This window comes from Solanum lycopersicum, chromosome 3 (genome assembly GCF_036512215.1).
Source record: "Solanum lycopersicum chromosome 3, SLM_r2.1".
In the NCBI taxonomy this organism is placed as follows: domain Eukaryota; kingdom Viridiplantae; phylum Streptophyta; class Magnoliopsida; order Solanales; family Solanaceae; genus Solanum; species Solanum lycopersicum.
Genome location: NC_090802.1, coordinates 46,840,764 through 46,862,245, shown reverse-complemented (window position 1 = coordinate 46,862,245; position 21,482 = coordinate 46,840,764). Strand labels below are relative to the sequence as shown.

The following is a 21,482-nucleotide window of genomic DNA, read 5'->3' as shown; positions in this document are numbered from 1 at the left end:
GACAAATACTACAAAGTCATGCATATGGACATAAGCAAAAACATACACATTAGGTCACCTTCCTAGGACTTCCTAAGGAGCTACTTGTGTAATGTCTAGATGGGTTCATTACTTTCACCTATCCTAAGTAACCTCCCTTAAGTCCTCCTAGTTAAGATCCTATTCATTTACTTCCATTGTCCATTTTACTTTAGGGAAACTATAACCTTAACCGACACTAAGATCATGAGTGCTAAACATGGAATTAGGTGTTGTAGAGCCTTATACCAATGGAAGGTGTTCCTACCTAGCTAAGGTAGAATATTAACATACATCCTAGCATTTTAAATGAATTCACTTTACTAGATCCTATGTGGCAAGCATAGTTTATGGAACTAAGAGATAGGTCTTCCCTCTTCATACCACTTGGTAATTGGGGCCTCCTCTAATGAGAAGCATGGGTGAATCTTCCTCAAAGGGAAGTCAACACCACATGTGGGTCCATAGGTGAGTATTCTTCTAAGGAAAGTCAACACTCTATAAGGTACAAATGGTGAATCTCCCACCAAGGGAAGTCAACACCTCTCAATGTCAAGTTCACTCGGTGCTAAGCTAAGTGCCCTTTATTGAAAAGCTTTTATTACATTTTTTCATAAAACATAGTCTTAGGATATTCATTCCTCATATGTTTATAGCATATTCAAGCACCTATCTAGTTTAGAGTATTCTTGGCACACCTTTCAAGGCCCCTCTAATATCTAGATTATCATTCATGTGTGTGTGTATTCATAGGTGAGCAAACCTTTCACATGACACATAATGTCATACATGTTCATATATCAATCCATAAGTCTATATGTGTACCTATATGAGCAATCCTTTCATATCAACGCTCCAAGACACTGCATTTCATACTTCATTATATCATATACTTCACATCATAGCATATAAGTCACATTCATAACACGTTCATACAATCCTACGCATGTCCTTAGAAGACCAATCTAGGAACTATCCCATCAACGTGCACATGTGCAATACATAGTCAAAGTCTCATACCCTTGCCTATGCTAGTACATTTATCAAGTCATCCTAGTGAATGATACATCACACAACATCATATAATGGTTGACATAGCATACGACTCATTTATTTAAGACTTAACAAAAGCTAATAGTAAATCGTAGCCATTATGTACTTATCTTAGATTAACATCATATATAGCATTATAAGACCTCATCATAGGCAGCAAGTACATAACCTTAACAAGGACATTTACATGCTCATCATAATCGCAACATCACCTAGAATCACAACTAGAGAAGAAGACTAGGCACAAGTTAAACATAAGGTGATCATCATAACCACTCCTTCATATAATCATCAATTTACCTGCAAGGCCATGGTCAACACATATATAATGACAATAAAGTGAACAGCGCCACCATAACTGGACCATACCACACAATGTCATACAAGGCTTCATCAACTACATTACTATAGAAGAGTAGATGAGATAAACATTCTTACCAATTTCTCACCCTTTGATCATCATTGATCAATAGACCTTGTTTATCAATAGTACAAACGTAGGGCAGTAGCTAAAGAGATCATTACTTAAACGAAATCATGTTTTATCTACCCTAACATTTAAATCATGTGATATACATTACAATATCCATCTTGTAGGCTAAAAGAGTCCAAATCAATCTTTACCAATTCCATGGTTATCTATCCATATTGGATCAACTATACCTAATTATCATCACATTATACTTATAGGCAGTAGCTAAGGACAATCAATCATATTCGAGTCATATAGCAACCCTTCCAACATCAAGATCACAAGTTACTACTTAATATCCTAGAAGAAACTAGATCGATTCATGTAAGTCTTATTTAATTTGATAATCAAGGATTTTTACCCACAATTCATACATAATATCAACTTCAGGCAGTAGCTACAGTGATGATATGCATAATCGAAATCTTACACAATTGTTATAATTGAAAATTTTGTAATACAAAGAAACATAGGTTGTTCATACTCAAATCTTCATACAATGACCATCATGGATCCTTCATAATTAATTCAACATCAATTAACGTAAATAATAGTAGATATAACAATTTCAACGTAATAGAATCACAACTCAGTCGATAACAAGTCAAGATCACAAAGCCCATGCAAGGACTAAATCGATTTAGGGAGGGAACATGGGTTCATAATGAAATTGGATTAAAATCATGTTCAAACCAATACATTAACATCAATTCATCATGATTTAACCATTTAAAACGTTTTTAAGAAAGAACCCATGGATAGATCGAAGAAGAAGAACTTTGATCATGAAACCTTCTTTGAAAACATTGAGAAGAACTCGATGAAGGATGACCATACCTTTATCTACATTAAAACCTCTAAAACTTGGTGAAGAAACCATAGGAATCCATGCTCCAAGTTGTTCTTGAGCTTCAACAACAATTGAGGTTTCTAGGGAGAAGATTTTTGGAGGGAAAGTTCAATTTCGTGTAGAGGGGATTGGGAATAGGTTGTTCACGTGTTTGATCCCTTATATACACCAAAATATAGGTAAATTAATCAACTATAGTTAGTTTAGGACGTGTGGTGAATTTCTCATTCACCCCTTAAGTTAAATAGTCCCATGACAGTGATGCAAGCCATCATCGATGGATGACCATCGACTGGACGTTGGTCAATCGACTGGCCGTCCTTTGGCTTCCACCAATAGGATTTTGGCCTGTTTTTGGGTTGAGACTTCCCAGGATAAGTTTCCATCTATGAGACCTCACCAATGGGCCGTTGGTCAACCAAATGGCCATCGTCTGGCTCGTCGATTGACATTGCCAAGACAGAGTCTTGACCAGCCTTGGGTCCTTCTTGTGGGGCCTTTTGCGGGGCCCTTTTTAAGTCGTACCCGGACATTTCCAACGTAAATACAACTCTTTACAAGTTTTAGACCTACGACATGAGTTTCACCCAAAAAAAATACTCATAACACGTCGAAACAGGCTAGGCCCCATCAAGACACATATTAAGCGTCTTAAGGGCCATCTTACGAACACCTTAGACGTTCTTGGACGTTTGACCTCCAAACTTCACGAAACTCCATATAATACCATTAAACATCATTATAAATCATTTAAAGGCTTCATAAGATCAGGACATACAATATATAAACACGCATAAACACATGAGGCACATAGGTGAATAGTCGTCGAACGTCTTGGTCGTTCCTTGACGTTTGACTTCCAAATCACCTCAAACTTTACACACTGCCTATAAACCATATTTTAAGTCATTTTAGGACCTTAGAATAGTAATACAAACATGTTAGGCTCTAGACACCCTAACTCATTTTGGGGGTCTTACAAAACCAGTCAGCCTTTGTCCAAGAAAGATCAATGATGCATAATGTACTCATTTGACATGATATCTTGAGACATTAAAACCGAAAGAATGCATATACAAGATATATTATGAAGATACATTTGATAAAAGCCTATGATATGGTCAGCTGTGAATTCTTGGAGGAAGTGCTAATTCATTTTGGGATTCCTGGACAATTTGTGAAGTGGATTATGTTGGGAGTAACAGCCACCATGTTCACAGTCAAAGTCAATGGGTGTAATTATGGTTTTTTACACGCAGAAGAGGTTTGAGGCAAGGAGATCTAATATCGCCTTTGTTGTTTATACTTGTGATGGAATACTTGTCTAGAACACTACATACAATGAGTCAATTACCAGACTACAAATACCACCCAATGTGTAAGAAATTGAAACTCACACACCTTATATTTGATGATGATCTCATGAATTTTTCAAAGGAAATGTAGACCCAGTGAATAGAGTAATAGAGGCATTAGCTCACTTTAGTGATGCTACTGGTTTGGAGGCTAACTTGGAGAAATCTAATGTGTACCTAGAAGGGGTTGATGAGAGTATAAAAATTCAAATCCTAGCCTGAACTGGATCTTTAGAGGGTGTGTTTCCAATTAAATACTTAGGGCTCCCCTTGTCACCTAAGAAATGGAAAAAGATTGAATGTTGGTCCCTGATAGAAGAATAAAAGTAACATACTCAAAACAACTTTCATAAGCAGGAATATTGCAAGTGATTAATGTAATACTTATCTCAATTCATAGCTTCTGGGGAGTAATTTTCATCCTTCCCCACAGTATTTTGAAGAAAGTGGATCAGTTATACAAAGATTTCCTACGGGAAAGCTGTGTTGATAAGAGAAAGGTAGCTTTGGTTGCATGGGAGAAAGTGTGCTTTCCAAAAAGGCAAAATGGTTTGTATATTAAAGGTTGTAGCAATTGGAACAAGGCATCTGTGGGTCAATTATATGGAAAATTATTATTTACAAAGAGTCACTGTGGGTTAAATGGTTCACGGCATATATATGAAAACTGACACTTCAATATGGACTCATAAAACTCTTGTCAACAGTAGCTGTTATTGGAGGAAAATTAATGCACTCAAAGAGCACATGCAGGGGCTAGTACAATCAAAGAGGATATATGTTGACTAAAACTGGTAAGTATTCTATTACTAAGAGGTATCAAGAACTTATGGGGCCCAAGCCTAGATGGAATATTGCGGAATTAATCTGGACGTCAATGGCTATACCAAAACATAGATTCATGACATGGCTAGCAGTCCAAGGGAGATTACTCACCCAGGAAAGAAAGTTGAGACTGCAGATTCAAGTGAAGGATACTACATGTTATGTATGTGAGTAAATAGTAACGGAAACTTATGTCCATCTCTTTGAAGATTGCAAATAGGCATCATCTATGTGGCAAGCTATGCAACAGTGGCAAAAGTTCCAATGCAGAATATTGGTATTGTACAGATCCTGGAAAACATAAAAAGGTTTCATTGGAAGCAATTCAAAAAAGAGATCATGGCAGCCATATGCGGAGCAATTATATACCACACTTGGCGTGCTAGAAATTGGAGGAGATTTAGAGACATGTGTGTACATGCGGAAGATGTAGTAACATAGATAAAGAAGGAAATTAGTGAAAGATTACACCTACTTGGTGGTTCAAAGAAGGCAAGTAAATGTAGACAATTTATTCACCATTTGTTATGTAACTAGTTGTTTTGTTTTATTAGAGGCCTGTTATCTGTTTCAGGAATAGGTTCTCTTTTATTTGTATTTGTTCTTTGAAGGTTATGGTAATATTTTACAGTTGTTACCAAAACAAATTATTTATTTTTTATGTGAATTCAATAAATATTGTACATAAATTTGTAAGATACCATAATTTTGGTGTAATCAAAATTAACTTTAATTTAATCTCAAAACATTCTTTAAATAAATAAATACTAATTTATCAATTAAATAATATCTCTATATGTGGTTTGATTAATCATACACACAAGTTTCGCTGCAAACTAAATCATCTTCTGAAAAGTAATGAAGTACAGTTTCATTATGGACCGGAATTGCGTGCTGAAAGGCGACAAGGAACCATGGCTGGAATGCGATGGATTAGGTCGGAAAGTAGATCGACGGGAGGCGCGTGGCAAGATAAGGAAAGAGAGGATTATCAGCCGGATTTTTTGGATGGATTCTGTATGAGAAAGGAAAACAAATCTTGGAATGATCAGGCAGAAAATATTGGGGAAGTGAGGGAAGGAAAAGGAAAGAATATGCAAAAGAAAAAAGCAAATGATGTTCATTGTGAGAATGAGAGTGTTGCTAATAATGGAAACAATTACGAGAATCTTGGGATAGTTATGAGGGATGGAGTTGAATATGAAAAAGATATAGTGGAAGATGATCTTGATGATGAGGGGTTGACGCCGTTAGAGAAAAGAAGGAAACGCGACGCAGCCGACAAATTCATTCCTTCTAATGGGCCAAAAAACTTGTCCAAGGCGAGTTTTGGTCTCCTGGACCGCCTAATCCAATGAGCTTCTTAAGCTGGAATTGTCGAGGGCTTGTGAACCCTTGTACAATTCTCGAACTAAAGGACTTGGTCCAACAGAAGAAGCCCAATTTAATTTTTTTACAGGATACTAAAGTTAACAAGACTAAATTACAACAACTTTGTGATAATTTAGTCTTTGAAGGCTTGAATGTTGTTAATCCAGAAGGCCAGAGTGGTGGCTTAGCCCTTTTATGGAAAGATAAGCACATGTGCTCAGTAATTAATTCTCAAAAATATTTTATTGATGTGGAGGTTCATATCGGAGGGATTCCTGACTTTCGATATACTGGATTCTATGGTTGCCCTGTGACAAATTGAAGGAGGCAGTCTTGGGAGATCTTAAAGTCTTTGAAGAATAAATCCCCACTGCCGTGGTGTATCGCAGGGGATTTCAATGATATACTTAGCTATGGAGATAAGATGGGGAGAATTCAACAATCCACTTGGAGACTTGATGGTTTTCAAGAAGCGGTTAATTTCTATGAATTACATGACTTGGGATATGTTGAAAATAAATTTACTTGGGAAAGGGGAAGAGGTACAGATGGATGGGTTTTAGAAAGGTTGGATAGAGCCTTTCCAAGGACTGGTTGGCGTGTACTGTTCAACAGAGCTACGGTGTACCATATGGAAACTTCTTGTAGTGACCATATGGCTCTTTTTATCTCCTTAGGAATAAGCATTAGATATTCACCTATGAAGTTTTGTTTTGAAAATTCATGGCTCCGAGAAACTGATGTTAAGGAGGCAGTAGAAGAAGGTTGGAATCGTGGAAAGGGACAACATATTACATCTCAAATTGAACATTGTGGGAGCTTTTTACAGACCTGGGGTCACAACATAAAGCAACAATTTTAACTTAAGATGAGGCATTGCAAAACACAGATGAAGAGACCTAGAGGTAGTAGAGATTTGACTCGTGTTGCTCTCTATAATAGTGCCAAGATTCTTATGAAATCTTATTGAACCAACAAGAAAATTATTGGAAACAGAGATCAAAACAATTATGGCTGCAAAGAGGTGATCAAAATACTCGTTATTTTCATCTTATGGCCACCTCAAGACGGAAAAAGAATACAATATCACAATTGAAAGATGAGTCAGGAAGTTTTAATTGGAAGAATGGATTGAGTGACCTTATTGTAAACTATTACAACAATTTGTTCAAGACACAACAGGGTCCATCTAGTGTCATTATTGACATTGTTGATAGGATTGTTTCTGATGAAATTAATGAGGATTTGAAGCGCCCTGTTACAGTTGAAGAGATCAAACATGTTGTTTTTAGCATGAACCCGGATAAAGCTCCCGGACCTGATGGATTAAATCCAGGTTCTTTCGACATTTCTGGAGTACGGTAGGAGATGATGTTTCTAAGGCCATTATGGAATGTTTGAATAACAATTCACCTGCGCCAGGAAGTAACAATACTAATATTGTGCTAATCCCAAAAAAGAAACAACCTGAATTTGTTTCAGATTTACGGCCTATCTCCCTATGCAATGTTGTTGATAGAATCACTTGTAAAGTCCTTGCGAACAGAATGAAACGATGTATGAATCTAATAATCTCTGAGGCCCAAAGTGCATTCATTCCAGGAAGATACATTACAGATAATGCAATGATTTCCTTTGAAGCTATGCATTATCTAAAGAGGAAAACACAAGGCAAAGTGGGTTATGCAGCACTAAAAACAGACATGAGTAAAGCTTATGATCGCGTTGAATGGGACTTCCTGCGAGCTATGATGATAAAGATGGGATTTTGTTTGGAGTGGGTGAATAAAGTTATGCAGATGGTAACGACAGTTACTTATAAATTTAGTCATGATGGCAAACAGTTCGAAAATATTTCTCCAAGGAGAGGCTTGAGGCCAGGTGATCCAATATCACCTTATCTATTTTTTATAGTTGTAGAAGGTTTATCAGCATTGTTGAAACGAATGTCTATTCAGAGTCGAATTCATGGTGTCAAAATTTGCAATAAAGCACCATCTATTTCACACCTATTTTTTGCAGATGATGCTTTATATTTTTTTAAAGGAGCAAAGGAGGAGGCAAAAACTATCAAGCTATGTTTGGAGATTTATCAGGCGGCCTCTGGTCAACAGGTAAATTTTCAAAAATATGATATTTTCTTCAGTCCTAATACAAATGAAAGTGTGAAAAAAGAAATCGTAGATATCCTTTATGTCAAGGAGGTGAATTCTCCTGTAAAGTATCTTGCATTGCCGGCACTAATAGGAAGAAGCAAAAAATTTGTCTTTGCTTATATTCATAATAGAGTAATTGCAAAGATAAACAGTTGGAAGTATACTAGTCTTTCTCGAGCAAGGCGAGAAGTATTGTTCAAAACAGTGGTTCAATCAATTCCAACCTATGTGATGAATATGTTCGTACTTCCCAGTAATATATGTGAACCTGTTGAGCGAGCTATGAATGGATTTTTGTGGAAATCGGGAACGAGAGAAAATCGAGGAATAAAGTGGATGTCTTGGCAGAAAGTTTGTCTGCAAAAGGAGGATAAAGGTCTCAGCTTTCGGGAGCTCCATCATTTTAACATTGCCATGCTCACAAAAACAGGGTGGAATATGTTAACTAGGCTTGAGGCTCTTGTGAGTAAGCTTTTTCAAGCTCGATACTATTATAAATCTGATTTTCTCCATGCGGAACTAGGCTCAAATCCTAGCTTTGTATGGCGAGGTTTATGTGCAGGAAAGCGTATTCTGAAACAAGTATGTCTCTGATGTATTGGGGATGGAAAAACAACAAGAATTTATGATGATCCATGGCTCTTTAAGGAGAACTCAAGTTATGTTGAAAGCTCTAATTTTCTTGGAAGTGAGAGTTTTTTTGTAACAGATCTTATGAAACAAAGTGTGAACGAATGGGCTTGGATTTGTTATGTGTTCTGTTTAATGAAGTTGAAATGGAGGCTGTTAGACCAATTCCGTTGAATATTAGGCCTCAAAGAGATACTTGGATGTGGAAATTGGACAACAAAGCATTATACTCTATGAAAAGTGTGTATCGTCTCCTTTATAATCAACACATATTACCAAACTCGCAGGACCAATAACTTTGGATATTCATCTAGAGTATATCATTGCCGCCTAAGGTGCTTAACTTTATCTGGAGAGCTTTTAGAAATTTTTTACCTACATATGAGAGTCTTTATAAGAAAAAATGTGTAGCTAGTCCAATTTGCCCTCGATGTTTGCAAGCATCAAAAACTGTGAAACATTGCTTGGTAGATTGTCAATTTGCAAAACAATGTTGGATTCAATCAAAGTTTGGTTGGCAGGATGTACTAGGAGATTTGTGGCATGGTTTGAAGAGCAAAGAAAGAGCAATGCAAAAATGAAAATGGAGGAAGCAGTCATGATTTTATGGAGCTTATGGGAAGCCAGAAATAATTTATGTTGGAACAATAAACAAAGTGCGCCCGCTGCCACTTTGTACAGTGCAAAGAAGGAGCTGAAGGAATGGAGGAGCGCTAATTCGGGAGCCGAGATGACTGTTGTTGCTGCTACAAAAATGGTTGCTAAATGGGAGCAACCTTTGCTTAACACAATTAAATGTAATATTGATGCTTCTTACGAAATCAATACTGGTTTGGCAGGAATAGGCATGGTGCTACGTGATCATTTGGGTCAATTTATTGCGAGAAAATTTTTAATTCTTTGTCGTGTGGCTAGCCCATTGTTGGCCGAGATCATAGGGGTGCATGAGGCTCTTAGTTGACTAAAGGAATGATTCAATAAAACGAGGTTGGTTGTGGAAACTGATAATCTACTTGTGAAGCAAGCTCTAAAAGAAAACTTGGTGAATTACTCTTACTTTGATTCTTTAGTTTTTGATTGTAAAACTCTTATCAGAGTTACCTTTTCTTTCTTTGTCGACTGTTAAGAAATAACCGAATTAGGTTGCTCATTGTCTTGCTAGAGCATCCGTTTCTATGTTTGGTTCGATGGAGTGGGATACTAAACCTCCATCTCTCATTACCGATGTACTCTTTTGCAATACGAATAATACATGATGAACGAACTATTTAAAAAAAAATCTATAAAATAATTATATTTCATGGTGTCACCTATATTAAATTTTAACTGTAGATAAAGATTATAGATAACAAATATTATGAAATTAGTAATTAATCAAAGGAAGTCAAAAAGTTATTAGTAACATTTCAATTAAAATGCTACAATTTAATATTTAAATAATTAAATATTTTGTAACATTGGGATATATGTTCGTGAACTTTACAGTGGATTAAAAATCATTCGATAACATAGACCTATTTATCGGCCTTCAGTTGTGTCAATTTGACCTTATAGAATTAATATACAAGATCCATAAACTATCACTATTTTGCAATTTCATACTTGGGTTGGGTATGTCCCAAGGATTTAACAAGACTGCCACTTTTATTATCAATCTATCTATTGAAATTAGTGATAGTTATAAACTAATCTTTCAAAAAAGATATCAGTTGTCCACTGCTACATGGGATATTAATTTTCATTCTCAAGAAAGTGTTCTTTCAATAATATGAGGAAAATGAAAAAACAAGAAAGGGATAACTTAAAAAGACAATACATTACCCCAGATTATATTCGTTTTGAAAAGAAAAAAAAGTTAAAGAACATAAAGGAAAAAAACACTAAAACAATATAATTTTTTACTTAATTAGTGGTTAAGGAATTCAACTTGGCCTTATTTTTATTTTACCTCCAACGAGTCATTCAGTAAGTCACTATAACTTGAGCAGAGTTGCAGCTTAAGGAAAAGAATTTGCAAACAATCCATTTGAGTACCATAGTTCAATATGGTTATAATAAACATTCCATAAAAGACTACTCAAATGATTATACATTTGCAACTACATAAAAGACGTAGGTGCACCAGTTGACAAAGAATCAACCACATCGGAAAATATATACATCTATCACATTACGCAAGTGCAGGGGTGGCATAATCAGCCATGAAAATATACAAGATCACACTCCCGATATGGTACTAGTTTTCCTTAATCGTAAAACAAAACGACTGGAAACAAAATGATAATATGTTAATGACTTCAAATTATGCATTAGCTTGTCACACTTCAAACCACGGCAAGATGTTGAGTTAGCACAACAATAATCTCAACTCCAATTTACAAAAACTAAAATTATCCCAGATTGTATATATGATTAGAACAAAATCATACACTTGTAATAACTATATATACATCTACAAACTATGTAATATATATTCATAGAGGATTCAGGTTACCATTACCTTGAAGTCTTCCATATCAACAACACTCCCACGACTCTATGATGTGAATGTCAGATATAGCAAACACACAAAGGAGAAAAAATGAACTCTTGGATATGCTCCTTGAGGAAGAACCAGTAATTCATTGCCATTCATTATGCTTTCAATCTCTCCAATTTAGGATACAGCCCTGGCCTTGCTATTTCTTGGTCGTTCTTTAATCAACTTCCTTGATAGGTTCTGCAACAGAATGAACAAGAAATTTCAGGCCATTACAGAATTCTTTTTACAAGTCAAGCTTGAGAAATTTAAGATCATTCCACTACACTTTTCATCAGTTGAGATTTTTAACGTCCATATCACATTTTAAACAAAAAAGGACAAGGAAAGAACCTCAATATTTAACCAAGATCAAAAAAAAAAAAAAAAAACACAGCCCTGAGCATGTTATTCTTCTTACATCGACCAAAATTCAACCGACGAGCGAAAATAAACATGGAGATACTAGACAAGAAAATACATACAGTGCATCTATATTCAATAACAATTTGGGGGATTTAGACCTGTAAAAGAATATGAAAAGACAAGAACCTGGAATGACTCAGGAATATTCAAAACAAAAGCAACATCACATTTCGTCATACAAGACTTTGCCAAGAGCACCTCGAGTGTAACAACCAACAAATCTCAGAATGAACTAATATCAACAACAAAAAGAATTTTTTGAAATATTTAGCATCACCAGACGAACCTATAAACAGCTCTCATGAATTACTTCGTCAATGCTAATGGTATACATCAATGCTCAAGTCTTTTTCAAAGGCGAAGAATTATTAACAAGTTATACTACCAAAAATTAAACATACAGCAAGCACAGATACGAAATAAATGATTAGAAATGGTATCAAACCTCCACAATTCTCCCACGATTATCGAACAAAATGAGATCTTTAGGCAACACATCATTTGTAATGGTGCAATCACGTGGAATCTCGAAAAAAGAAAGGGAAAACTGCTTAGAAACAACTCCGACATCAAAATAAATCAACCCAGAACTAGGAATATCAACACGGATCCCTTTAACAGAGAACCAAAGAAAGAGTTCCTCAGCCGCTACACCAGAAATTTCTGAAATCTGACCATAATTTAGGGTACCCGACACGGTACTATCATAACGTAAATGGGTTTCGAATTTGGCAGCACAGGACTGCGGAAGATGTACCTCAAATCTACCTGATGAAGGATCTATTGAAAAATTGTTAATTCCCTTAGGTAGAAGACCAACAGGGAGTCCATGGGAGTTAAGAACATCATAAATTGAAGATGATGAAAATTTGTTGTTTACAGAAATGGAGAAAGGTGAAGCTGATGATGAAAGAAGGAAGATTGTGAAGAGAGTGAATACTGTGAAATGCATTGACGCCATTTTTGAAGAGGAATTTTGTTAAGGTTAGGGTTTAGGGAGAGAGGTAAACTGGGAGAGACATTCTTTTTGTTCCCTTTATATTTTATTAATTTACTTTTCCTTTTTTGAGTTTCGAAATTTAAATATGATTCTACTTTGAATAACAAATTTAGAAATTTCCTATTTAAAAAAATAGATTCTATGTGCTTATTTAGAAAACTAAGTGTGTGGTCATGAAAACTCAAATATTTTAAACACATAATAATACCCTCCTAGGCGATAGTTGTCTATTACACAAAAATATTTATTAAATAATATTTACTTATTTTTATATTTTTTTTTATTTTTGATATTAATATATTTTTAAAAGCATTAAATTTAATTAATACTAATATTACTTGTATAATTATTATTTCTAAAGAAATATGTGTCAAGTTAATAGTGGATAATTATTGTAGGATAAAGAAAAATATTTTTTTATATAGGAAAAAGGATAAAAAAATATCCTTAAATTATGTGAAAAGAACAAAATGTCCTTCGTTTAAAATTTGGCTCAAAAATGTTTTTTCTGTTAATACTTTGATTCAAAAATGTCCTTAAACTATGTGAAAGGATCAAATAAGCCCCCCGTTTGTAGTTTAGTCATCAATAGTTTGGTTCAGAAATACGCTTATTGTTATTTAATGGGTCAAAAAAGGTTCATTTTCCAAATAAATATTTTTTTTTTGACACGTTTTTTTCAGTTAGTGATTTTTAAAAAATTAACAAATGTTTATTTTACTTTAATTTAGAAAAAAAATTATTTTATCATCAATATTTTTTAGCGATATATAAATATAAAGTAATGATAGATATACTATAATCTTATATATTTGTGGGCATATATTATCTATCGAAAGGGTACATGAAACTATTCTATTTTAATTGATAAAATGAGATTAAGAAGAAAAAAATATTTTCTATATTTTTATTTGTTTAAGTAATTTTAGAAGAAAGAAATAAGAATAGTATTCCTTAATAATATTTTAATTTAAAAGAAAATGTGTTTAAAAATAAAAATATAATATATTTATTCGAAAAAAAAAGATATTTTTGATCCATTTATAAGGGGTAATTATCCGTAACTCATATAATAATTTTATTTTATTTGCTTCTTGTTTTTACTTTCTTTAACTGTAAAATCTATATGGTGATGTGACATGTTTTTCTCCTTTTTGTTGGATATATTTTTCTACATTCATTATATTTATTAGATAAAATAATAAACATTAAATATTCCATATGTCCCTACATGGTAAAGGAACGATATTAATCATTTGCTATCCCACTTCACAGGTTAATTATTTCACATTTCGCAACTAATAATTTTTTTTCTAATTGAGCACTATATTGATAATGACAGTTTTTTCATTTGTGTAATTTCTAATTCCAGAAATACTTATTGTGCAATAATCTATATCAATTATCGTACTATTTTCTTCATTTCAAATTAGTTGAAGTATTGAGTTATTTTACATTTTTTAAAAAATAAGATTAAGTTATAAATTAAGTATAATTTTTCATTTTTACCTTATTAATTAATGTCAAATTTATGATTAAAATAATTAAAATATTAATTAATAATTAATTTCAATGTTGACTAATTAATGGTAAAATCGAAAAATCATTCTAAAAGTAATCTTGAAAATTAAACAATTAAATTAATTTTAAAAATGAAAAATGTCATAACAATTCAATTTATTTGAAATGAAGGGAATACTAATTAAATTATATGCCTTCTAATCGGAGGAAGTCTCACATTCATATTCATACGGGGCACACATGCATCCGTTAATTTTGGAAAAACTCATATTATATGTTTATCTATTACTAAAAATTTGATACTAAAATTATTAAGCTATAAGTAACTGTATACTCATAAACTTATTATAAATTTAGGGAATCCCATAGTGTAATATAATAATTACATTCTGTCCCGACAAATTTAGTATTTACTAATAATCCCTTAAAATTGTTGGTGTGATACATTAGTATGTTGTGATACATGGTAAATGATACACAGTAACTTAAAACTGTTACGATTAAAAGGCGGAAAAAAGGAACATTTTAAATTTGTTATCTAAATCAGCTTAAATTACGGTAACAGTTCATTAATAAGCATTAATTCAACACGTAATTGGATAACAATTTCAAATTTTGAAAATTTAAGATTATATCATCTAGTTTGAAGACATTTTTATGAACGTCCAGTTATCAAACTTATTGACTGATACATGATAATAATTTTTAAAAACTCGTGATACATAGAAAATCATATGATACACATCAAATTCATGTATCAACGCATCGTCTAAACACTATAACACACTGAGTCGATATGTATCAGCAAGCACACTTGATGGCGCAGTTATTAAACTTATTGACTGATACATGATAACAATTTTCAAAAACTCTTGATACATAGGAAATCATATGATACACGTCTAATTCATGTATCAATGCATCCACTAACACTATAACACACTGAGTATTTATGTATTAAACTTATTGTCTGATACATGATAACAATTTTCAAAAATTCATGATACATATGGGATTCCTTTACAAAAATTTTTACTAATTTCAACAACAATGGTTGCTGCTTATTTTCTCTTTTTTTTTTGTGTATTTTGTCAACCTTTGATTTAGATGATTCGCCAAAATCTTTGTTTGAATCCTTCCGAACATAGGATCATGCAAAGACTTTTTTCTATTTTCTTTCGAATTTTCATCGTCCGAATCATAAATCCTTCTATTAGTAAAAGGATCTATTAATATGATGTAATAGAACAATGAACAAAAAAAAACGGATGATGGAGTAAGAAGAAAAAGAAGACCTAGAGACGGCTGATGTAATATAGCAATGAACAAAAAGAAAAAAAGAAGAAAATAAGAACAAATGATGGATTAAGAAGAAGAAGAAGAAGAACCAGAGAACAATGGTCCAATTTTCAGAAATTTCAATTTTTTTGAATTTTGAAATTCAAAATTTCATATTAAATGTTGTGAAACGTTTTTAATTAAAATTTATAATTCAAAATTTAAAAAGTGATTCAGAAGATTGAGTGTTTTAGTGGAGAAAAAATAGGTATGATATTGGGGAAGTATGTGTTATAGGAGAGAGAAGACTATGTATCTCAAAACTTTTACTAAAATTTTAAAAAAAAGAATTATATAATTTTAAAAAAAAAGGAAAAATTAGAGAATACTAAACTTATAGTTGTGAATTTAAGTTATTTTTCCTAAAAAGTATATAATGCTCTTGTGTTGTCAATACTAGGCTACGAGCTAAGTTAGAGAAACCATCTGCGAGACTAGAATTTTGTATCTAGCTAGGCCCTAATTCTTTCTTCTACTTTTTTTAAGTTTATTGGTGCACGTAAATTATATGTATAGAAAGTGACTGAGACATCTTAATTATCCAAGAGTCCTAATTATTGTTTTTGTGTTTTAGCCTTTTTGTGTATTATTTTATTTATGTTATTTTATTTTGTAAACATAAGTGTCTTGATTGTTGATATTATTCTAATTTCTTTCGGTACTTTTAATAAAGATGAAGAGAATGATGTCTTAACAGCTGAAAAAGCCAATTTTAGTGCTTTTTTCCATAATATTATTGCGATTTGCATTGGATTAGTATATAATATGTGTATCATTTAAATAGAAAAAGGAATACATGATTTTATATATATATATATATATATATATATATATATATATATAAAAGTAAAAATAAATGTTAAACTTCTCCTCCTAAATCGAAAAAACTGCCCCTCAAAAGTCATATTTGTTATTATAAAAGAGGCAAATAATATTTGTCTATTTTAATCTATTTTTTATATGTATATTGTCCTTACAAATATGAAAATTTGTTTTTGTCTTAGATTATGTAGTTGGTTTTTCATTTTTGGAGGTTCAAAATTTTATCTTTTCTTCATCAACTATATTATTATTTATCTTATTTTCTCAATCTTTTAATCCTTCACCTTTGGTTATTATTCCTTCATTTTTAATTATAAAATCTTAACAATTGTTTTATACTTTATATTTATTGTTGTAACGGAGTAAGAAGAGTAGTAAGAGCAATAAAGAGTTGTAACATTCTTATCACATATAAATAAATAATAGTTGTAACATTCTTATCACATATAAATAAATAATAATTTTTATTCAGAATTTAATTTGATTGAGAATGTTAGAAATATTTTCAATTTTAAAATTTTATTTTTTCATCCCTTAATCCTCTCCCCCGCCCTTATCAGCCCTCCACCACCAAAATATTTAAGTTTGTTTTTAGAAAGTATTTTCAATTTCAAATTTTCATTTTTTCATCTCTATCCTCGATTTCCCCAACCCACCCATCCCCTAATAGCCCCCCAACCTAATTTTTTTTAAAGTTTGTTGTTAAAAAAATACTTTCTACTTTAAAAATTCATTTTCACCATTGTCTCCCCCCCCCCCCCACCCCCACCCCCAACAAAAAAAAACCCCACACACACCCTCCCCAAACAAAAAAAAAATTATGTTTGTTTTTAAAAAATATTTTCAATTTTAAAAATTATTTTCTATTCTAGTAAAATAAAAGATATATGTCAAAATATTTTTTATTCAAAAATTAAACACAAAAAACCTTTTTTAAAATTTTTTTTTACTCACCAACCAAACATGAGAAAATAAATAAAAAATCTACTTATTTTCGAGAAAAAACTTTTTCTTCCATACCAAACATACTGTTAATGTTCTTTCTAGTCCTGAAAATCTTGTATCTTATTGGATATACTATTAATTATATTGTTTAACTATATTATTATGTTTTTATTATTATTTAAAAATTGATTATATACATATACAACTCACCTCTCTCTGACTCTTTGTCCTCTCTCGCTCGCCTCTTTTCTCCTTTTTCCAATCTCGCTCGTCACTCACCTCCCTATTGTTGAATCCATCCCATTGTTTTAGTCAACTTTAGCTATTCAATTGGTACAAACAATTGTTAAAAAAGAATAGTAATTGGAGTTGAAAAGAAAAGATTTGGACATTTGGTAGTTGGCAAATTGGTAAGATTTGCAACCATTCTTGACTTTGCTATGTTTACATATGTCATTAGTGACATAAGCATGGTTTTATCTTTCTATAAATAGAGCATTCTTGCTCATTTGCAGAACACACCAAGTTAGAGAGAAAAACCATTTTGAGAGCAAAGTGAGGTATTCCATAGACTATATAAGAAAATAGTCTGTGAAGAAAAATAGAGTGTGAGCGATATTTTAGTAAGACGGAAATCAAAAGAGTGTTGTTCCTTTTGAATGTGTAGTAGTCACTTTGAGTGTTGAATTCGTGACTACACAATGTAAAATTCCTTACTATAGTAATATCAGTTGCTCCTCTTGGCCCGTGGTTTTTTCCCTTATTCAGAAGGGTTTCCACGTAAAATTCCTGGTGTCGTTATTTTCTCATTTTATTTCCATTACTTTTACCATAAATAATTTTTGTGCTTGTCCGCGTTTTCCCAACAAACTGGTATCAAAGCCAAGGTTTTGTCTGAGTATGCTCTGTGGTTGCAGCACAGTTTGAACTTCCACATCAGAAAAGATTTACTTTGATTTGCAATAACTATATTTTTTGGGCAAAACAATGGAAGCCAACAGAAGTAGAATGGTTACTTTGAATGGTGTTAATTATGCCATTTGGAAGGGGGAAATGGAAGATCTACTTTATGTCAAGAATTTTTATAAATCAGTATTTACCACTGTAAAGCCTGATAATATGACAGATGAAGAGTGGAATCTGTTGCATAGACAGGTTTGTGGATTCATTAAGCAATGGGTCGACGATAATGTGTTAAACCACATCTCTGGAGAAACACATGCTCGAACCCTTTGGGAGCATCTTGAAAGTTTGTATGCTCGAAAGACTGGCAACAACAAAATGTTCCTTGGTTGTGGCTCGTGGTAACAAACGTCATGGTCTATACTGGACTACGGCCTCTGCTTGTGTTGATATGGTGAATGCAGATGAGAGCGATAGCTCTTCAACATTATGGCACAAGAGGCTTAGCCACATTAGCGAGAAAGGACTTAATGTTCTAGCCAAGAAGAAATTATTGTCAAATTTCCAAAGTGCTAAATTAGAAAAATGTGAGCACTGCTTGTCTGGTAAACAAAATAGAGTTTCCTTTAAGTCCTACCCTCCTTCGAGAAAGACAGAGTTGCTTGAGTTAGTGCACTTTGATTTATGTGGTCTAATGAAGACAAAGACATTGGGTGGTGCACTTTACTTTGTTACTTTCATTGATGATTGCTCGAGAAAACTTTGGGTCTATGTCTTGAAGACTAAAGACCAAGTGTTAGGTGTCTTTAAGCAGTTTCAGGATTCAGTTGAAAGAGAAACTGGAAAGAAATTGAAATGTATTCGTACTGATAATGGTGGTGAATATAGTGGACCATTTGACGAATACTGCAATCATCAAGGTATTAGACACCAGAAGACTCCTCCCAAGACTCCTCAGCTTAATGGTTTGGCTGAGAGGATGAACAGGACCTTGATGGAAAGAGTTAGATGTTTACTTTCTGAAGCAAAGTTGCCGAACTCATTTTGGGGTGAGGCTTTATTGACCGTTGCACATGTTATTAATCTATCTCCTGTTGTTCCTTTGCAAAGTGATGTGTCAAATAGTATGTTTCCTATGACCATTTGAGAGTATTTGGTTGCAAAGCTTTTGTACATGTGCCGAAAGATGAGAGGTCAAAATTAGATGCCAAGACAAGGCAATGCATTTTCATTGGATATGACCTAGATGAATTTGGTTACAGGCTATATGATCCAATTGAAAAGAAACTTGTGAGAAGGCGTGATATTATTTTCATGGAGAATCAAACAATTGAAGATATTGACAAAGCGGAGAAGGTAGAATCTTCAAGTTTTGATGGTATAGTTCATCATGATGAAGTTCCTCACACAAGTGTGTATGATGTTGTTGGGTTTGATAATCATGGTGACGCCCAGAATCATGTATCGGATCAACATGTTGATGTTAATAATAACAATGATATCGTTATTGATGATCCTATTGCTCATGAAGTTGTGGACGAATCAAATATTCCGCTTCGGAGGTCCACAAGACAGCGGTTTCCTTCCTCCCGTTATTTACCCAATGAGTATGTATTACTCACTGACGGGGGAGAACCTAAATGTTATGAGAAGGCCATGGAAGATGAGTACAAGAATCAATGGATTGAAGCCATGCAAGACGAGATGAAGTCTTTGCATGAGAACCACACTTATGAGTTGGTAAAATTGCCCAAGGGCATGAGAGCTTTGAAGAACAAGTGGGTGTTCAAAGTTAAAGTTGAAGAACACAACTTGAAGCCCAGGTACAAAGCTAGATTGGTTGTTAAGGGATTCGGTCAAAGGAAAGGTAGACTTTGACGAAATATTTTCTCCTGTTGTGAAAATGTCCTCGATTCGCACAGTTCTAGGTTTGGCTGCTAGTCTTAATTTAGAGATTGAGCAGATGGATGTGAAGACGGCTTTCCTTCACGGTGACCTAGAAGAAGAGATTTATATGGAACAATCTGAGGGCTTCAAAGTAGATGGTAAAGAAAATTTTGTATGCAAACTCAAAAAGAGTCTCTATGGCCTCAAACAAGCTCCCAGACAGTGGTACAAAAAGTTTGAATATGTTATGGGGGAGCAAGGCTATAAGAAGACTTCTTCAGATCATTGCGTATTTGTACAAAAAAATTCTGACAATGATTTTATCATCCTTTTGTTGTATGTGGATGATATGTTGATTGTGGGCAAGAATACTTCCAAGATTGACGAGCTAAAGAAAGAGTTGTGTAAGCCTTTTTCAATGAAAGACTTGGGTCATGCCAAGCAAATTTTGGGCATGAGAATTACTCGTCTTAGAGATAAAAGGAAGATTTATTTGTCCCAGAAGAAGTACATTGAACGCGTATTGGAGCGCTTCAATATGAAGGATGCTAAGCCTGTTAGTATACCTCTTGCTGGTCATATGAAGTTGAGTAAGAAGATGTGTCCTACAGCTAGGGAGGAAAAAGAGAACATGGCCAAAGTTCCATATTCCTCCGTCGTTGGAAGTCTAATGTATGCAATGGTGTGCACTAGACCTGATATTGCTCACGCAGTTGGTGTTGTCAGTAGATTTCTCAAAAATCCGGGAAAAGAGCATTGGGAAGTTGTGAAATGGATACTCAGGTATCTTAGAGGAAGCTCAGATGAATGCTTGTGTTTTGGAGCATCAAATCCAATCTTGAAAGGCTATACAGATTCTGATATGGCAGGTGACCTTGATAACAGAAAATCCACTACTGGATATTTGTTTACTTTTTTAGGGGGAGCTATATCATGACAGTCAAAGTTGCAGAAGTGTGTTGCACTATCTACAATTGAAGCTGAGTATATTGCGGCTACTAAAGCCGGCAAGGAGATGATATGGCTAAAGCGATTTCTTCAAGAGCTTGGTTTGAATCAGATGGAGTATATTGTCTATTGTGACAGCCAGAGTGCAATAGACTTGAGCAAGAACTCCATGTACCATGCAAGAACAAAACACATTGACGTCATATCATTGGATTCGTGAGAAAGTGGAGAATGAATCATTTCACGTCAAAAAGATTCACACAAGTGAAAATCCTGCAGATATGTTGACCAAGATGATACCGAAAGATAAGTTCGAGTTATGCAAAGAACTTGTGGGTATGAGCTCTCTCTAAAGAAGTTGAAGATACCTTCTTCCAGTAAATAGGACTGGAGGGGGAGATCTGTTGAATCCATCCCATTGTTTTAGTCAACTTTAGCTATTCA

The 21,482-nt window shown here is 33.6% G+C and overlaps 2 protein-coding genes across 2 annotated transcripts; one reads left to right on the top strand and one right to left on the bottom strand.

Moving 5' to 3' along the window:
- Nucleotides 1-6,368: 6,368 nt before the first annotated feature.
- LOC138347609 (uncharacterized) lies at nucleotides 6,369-7,309 on the top strand. The gene is made up of 2 exons (XM_069295908.1): nucleotides 6,369-6,708; nucleotides 6,924-7,309. Exons 1-2 carry the CDS (start codon nucleotides 6,369-6,371, stop codon nucleotides 7,307-7,309), a joined length of 726 nt encoding a protein of 241 aa, XP_069152009.1.
- Nucleotides 7,310-11,014: 3,705 nt separating this feature from the next.
- On the bottom strand, nucleotides 11,015-12,796 carry LOC101268745 (uncharacterized). Its single transcript, XM_004235034.5, has 2 exons — nucleotides 12,120-12,796; nucleotides 11,015-11,449 (listed from the first exon to the last, which is right to left on the bottom strand). The coding sequence occupies exons 1-2, from the start codon at nucleotides 12,633-12,635 to the stop codon at nucleotides 11,387-11,389; spliced, it is 579 nt and encodes a 192-aa protein (XP_004235082.1). The 5' UTR covers nucleotides 12,636-12,796; the 3' UTR covers nucleotides 11,015-11,386.
- Between the last annotated feature and the right edge of the window lie 8,686 nt (nucleotides 12,797-21,482).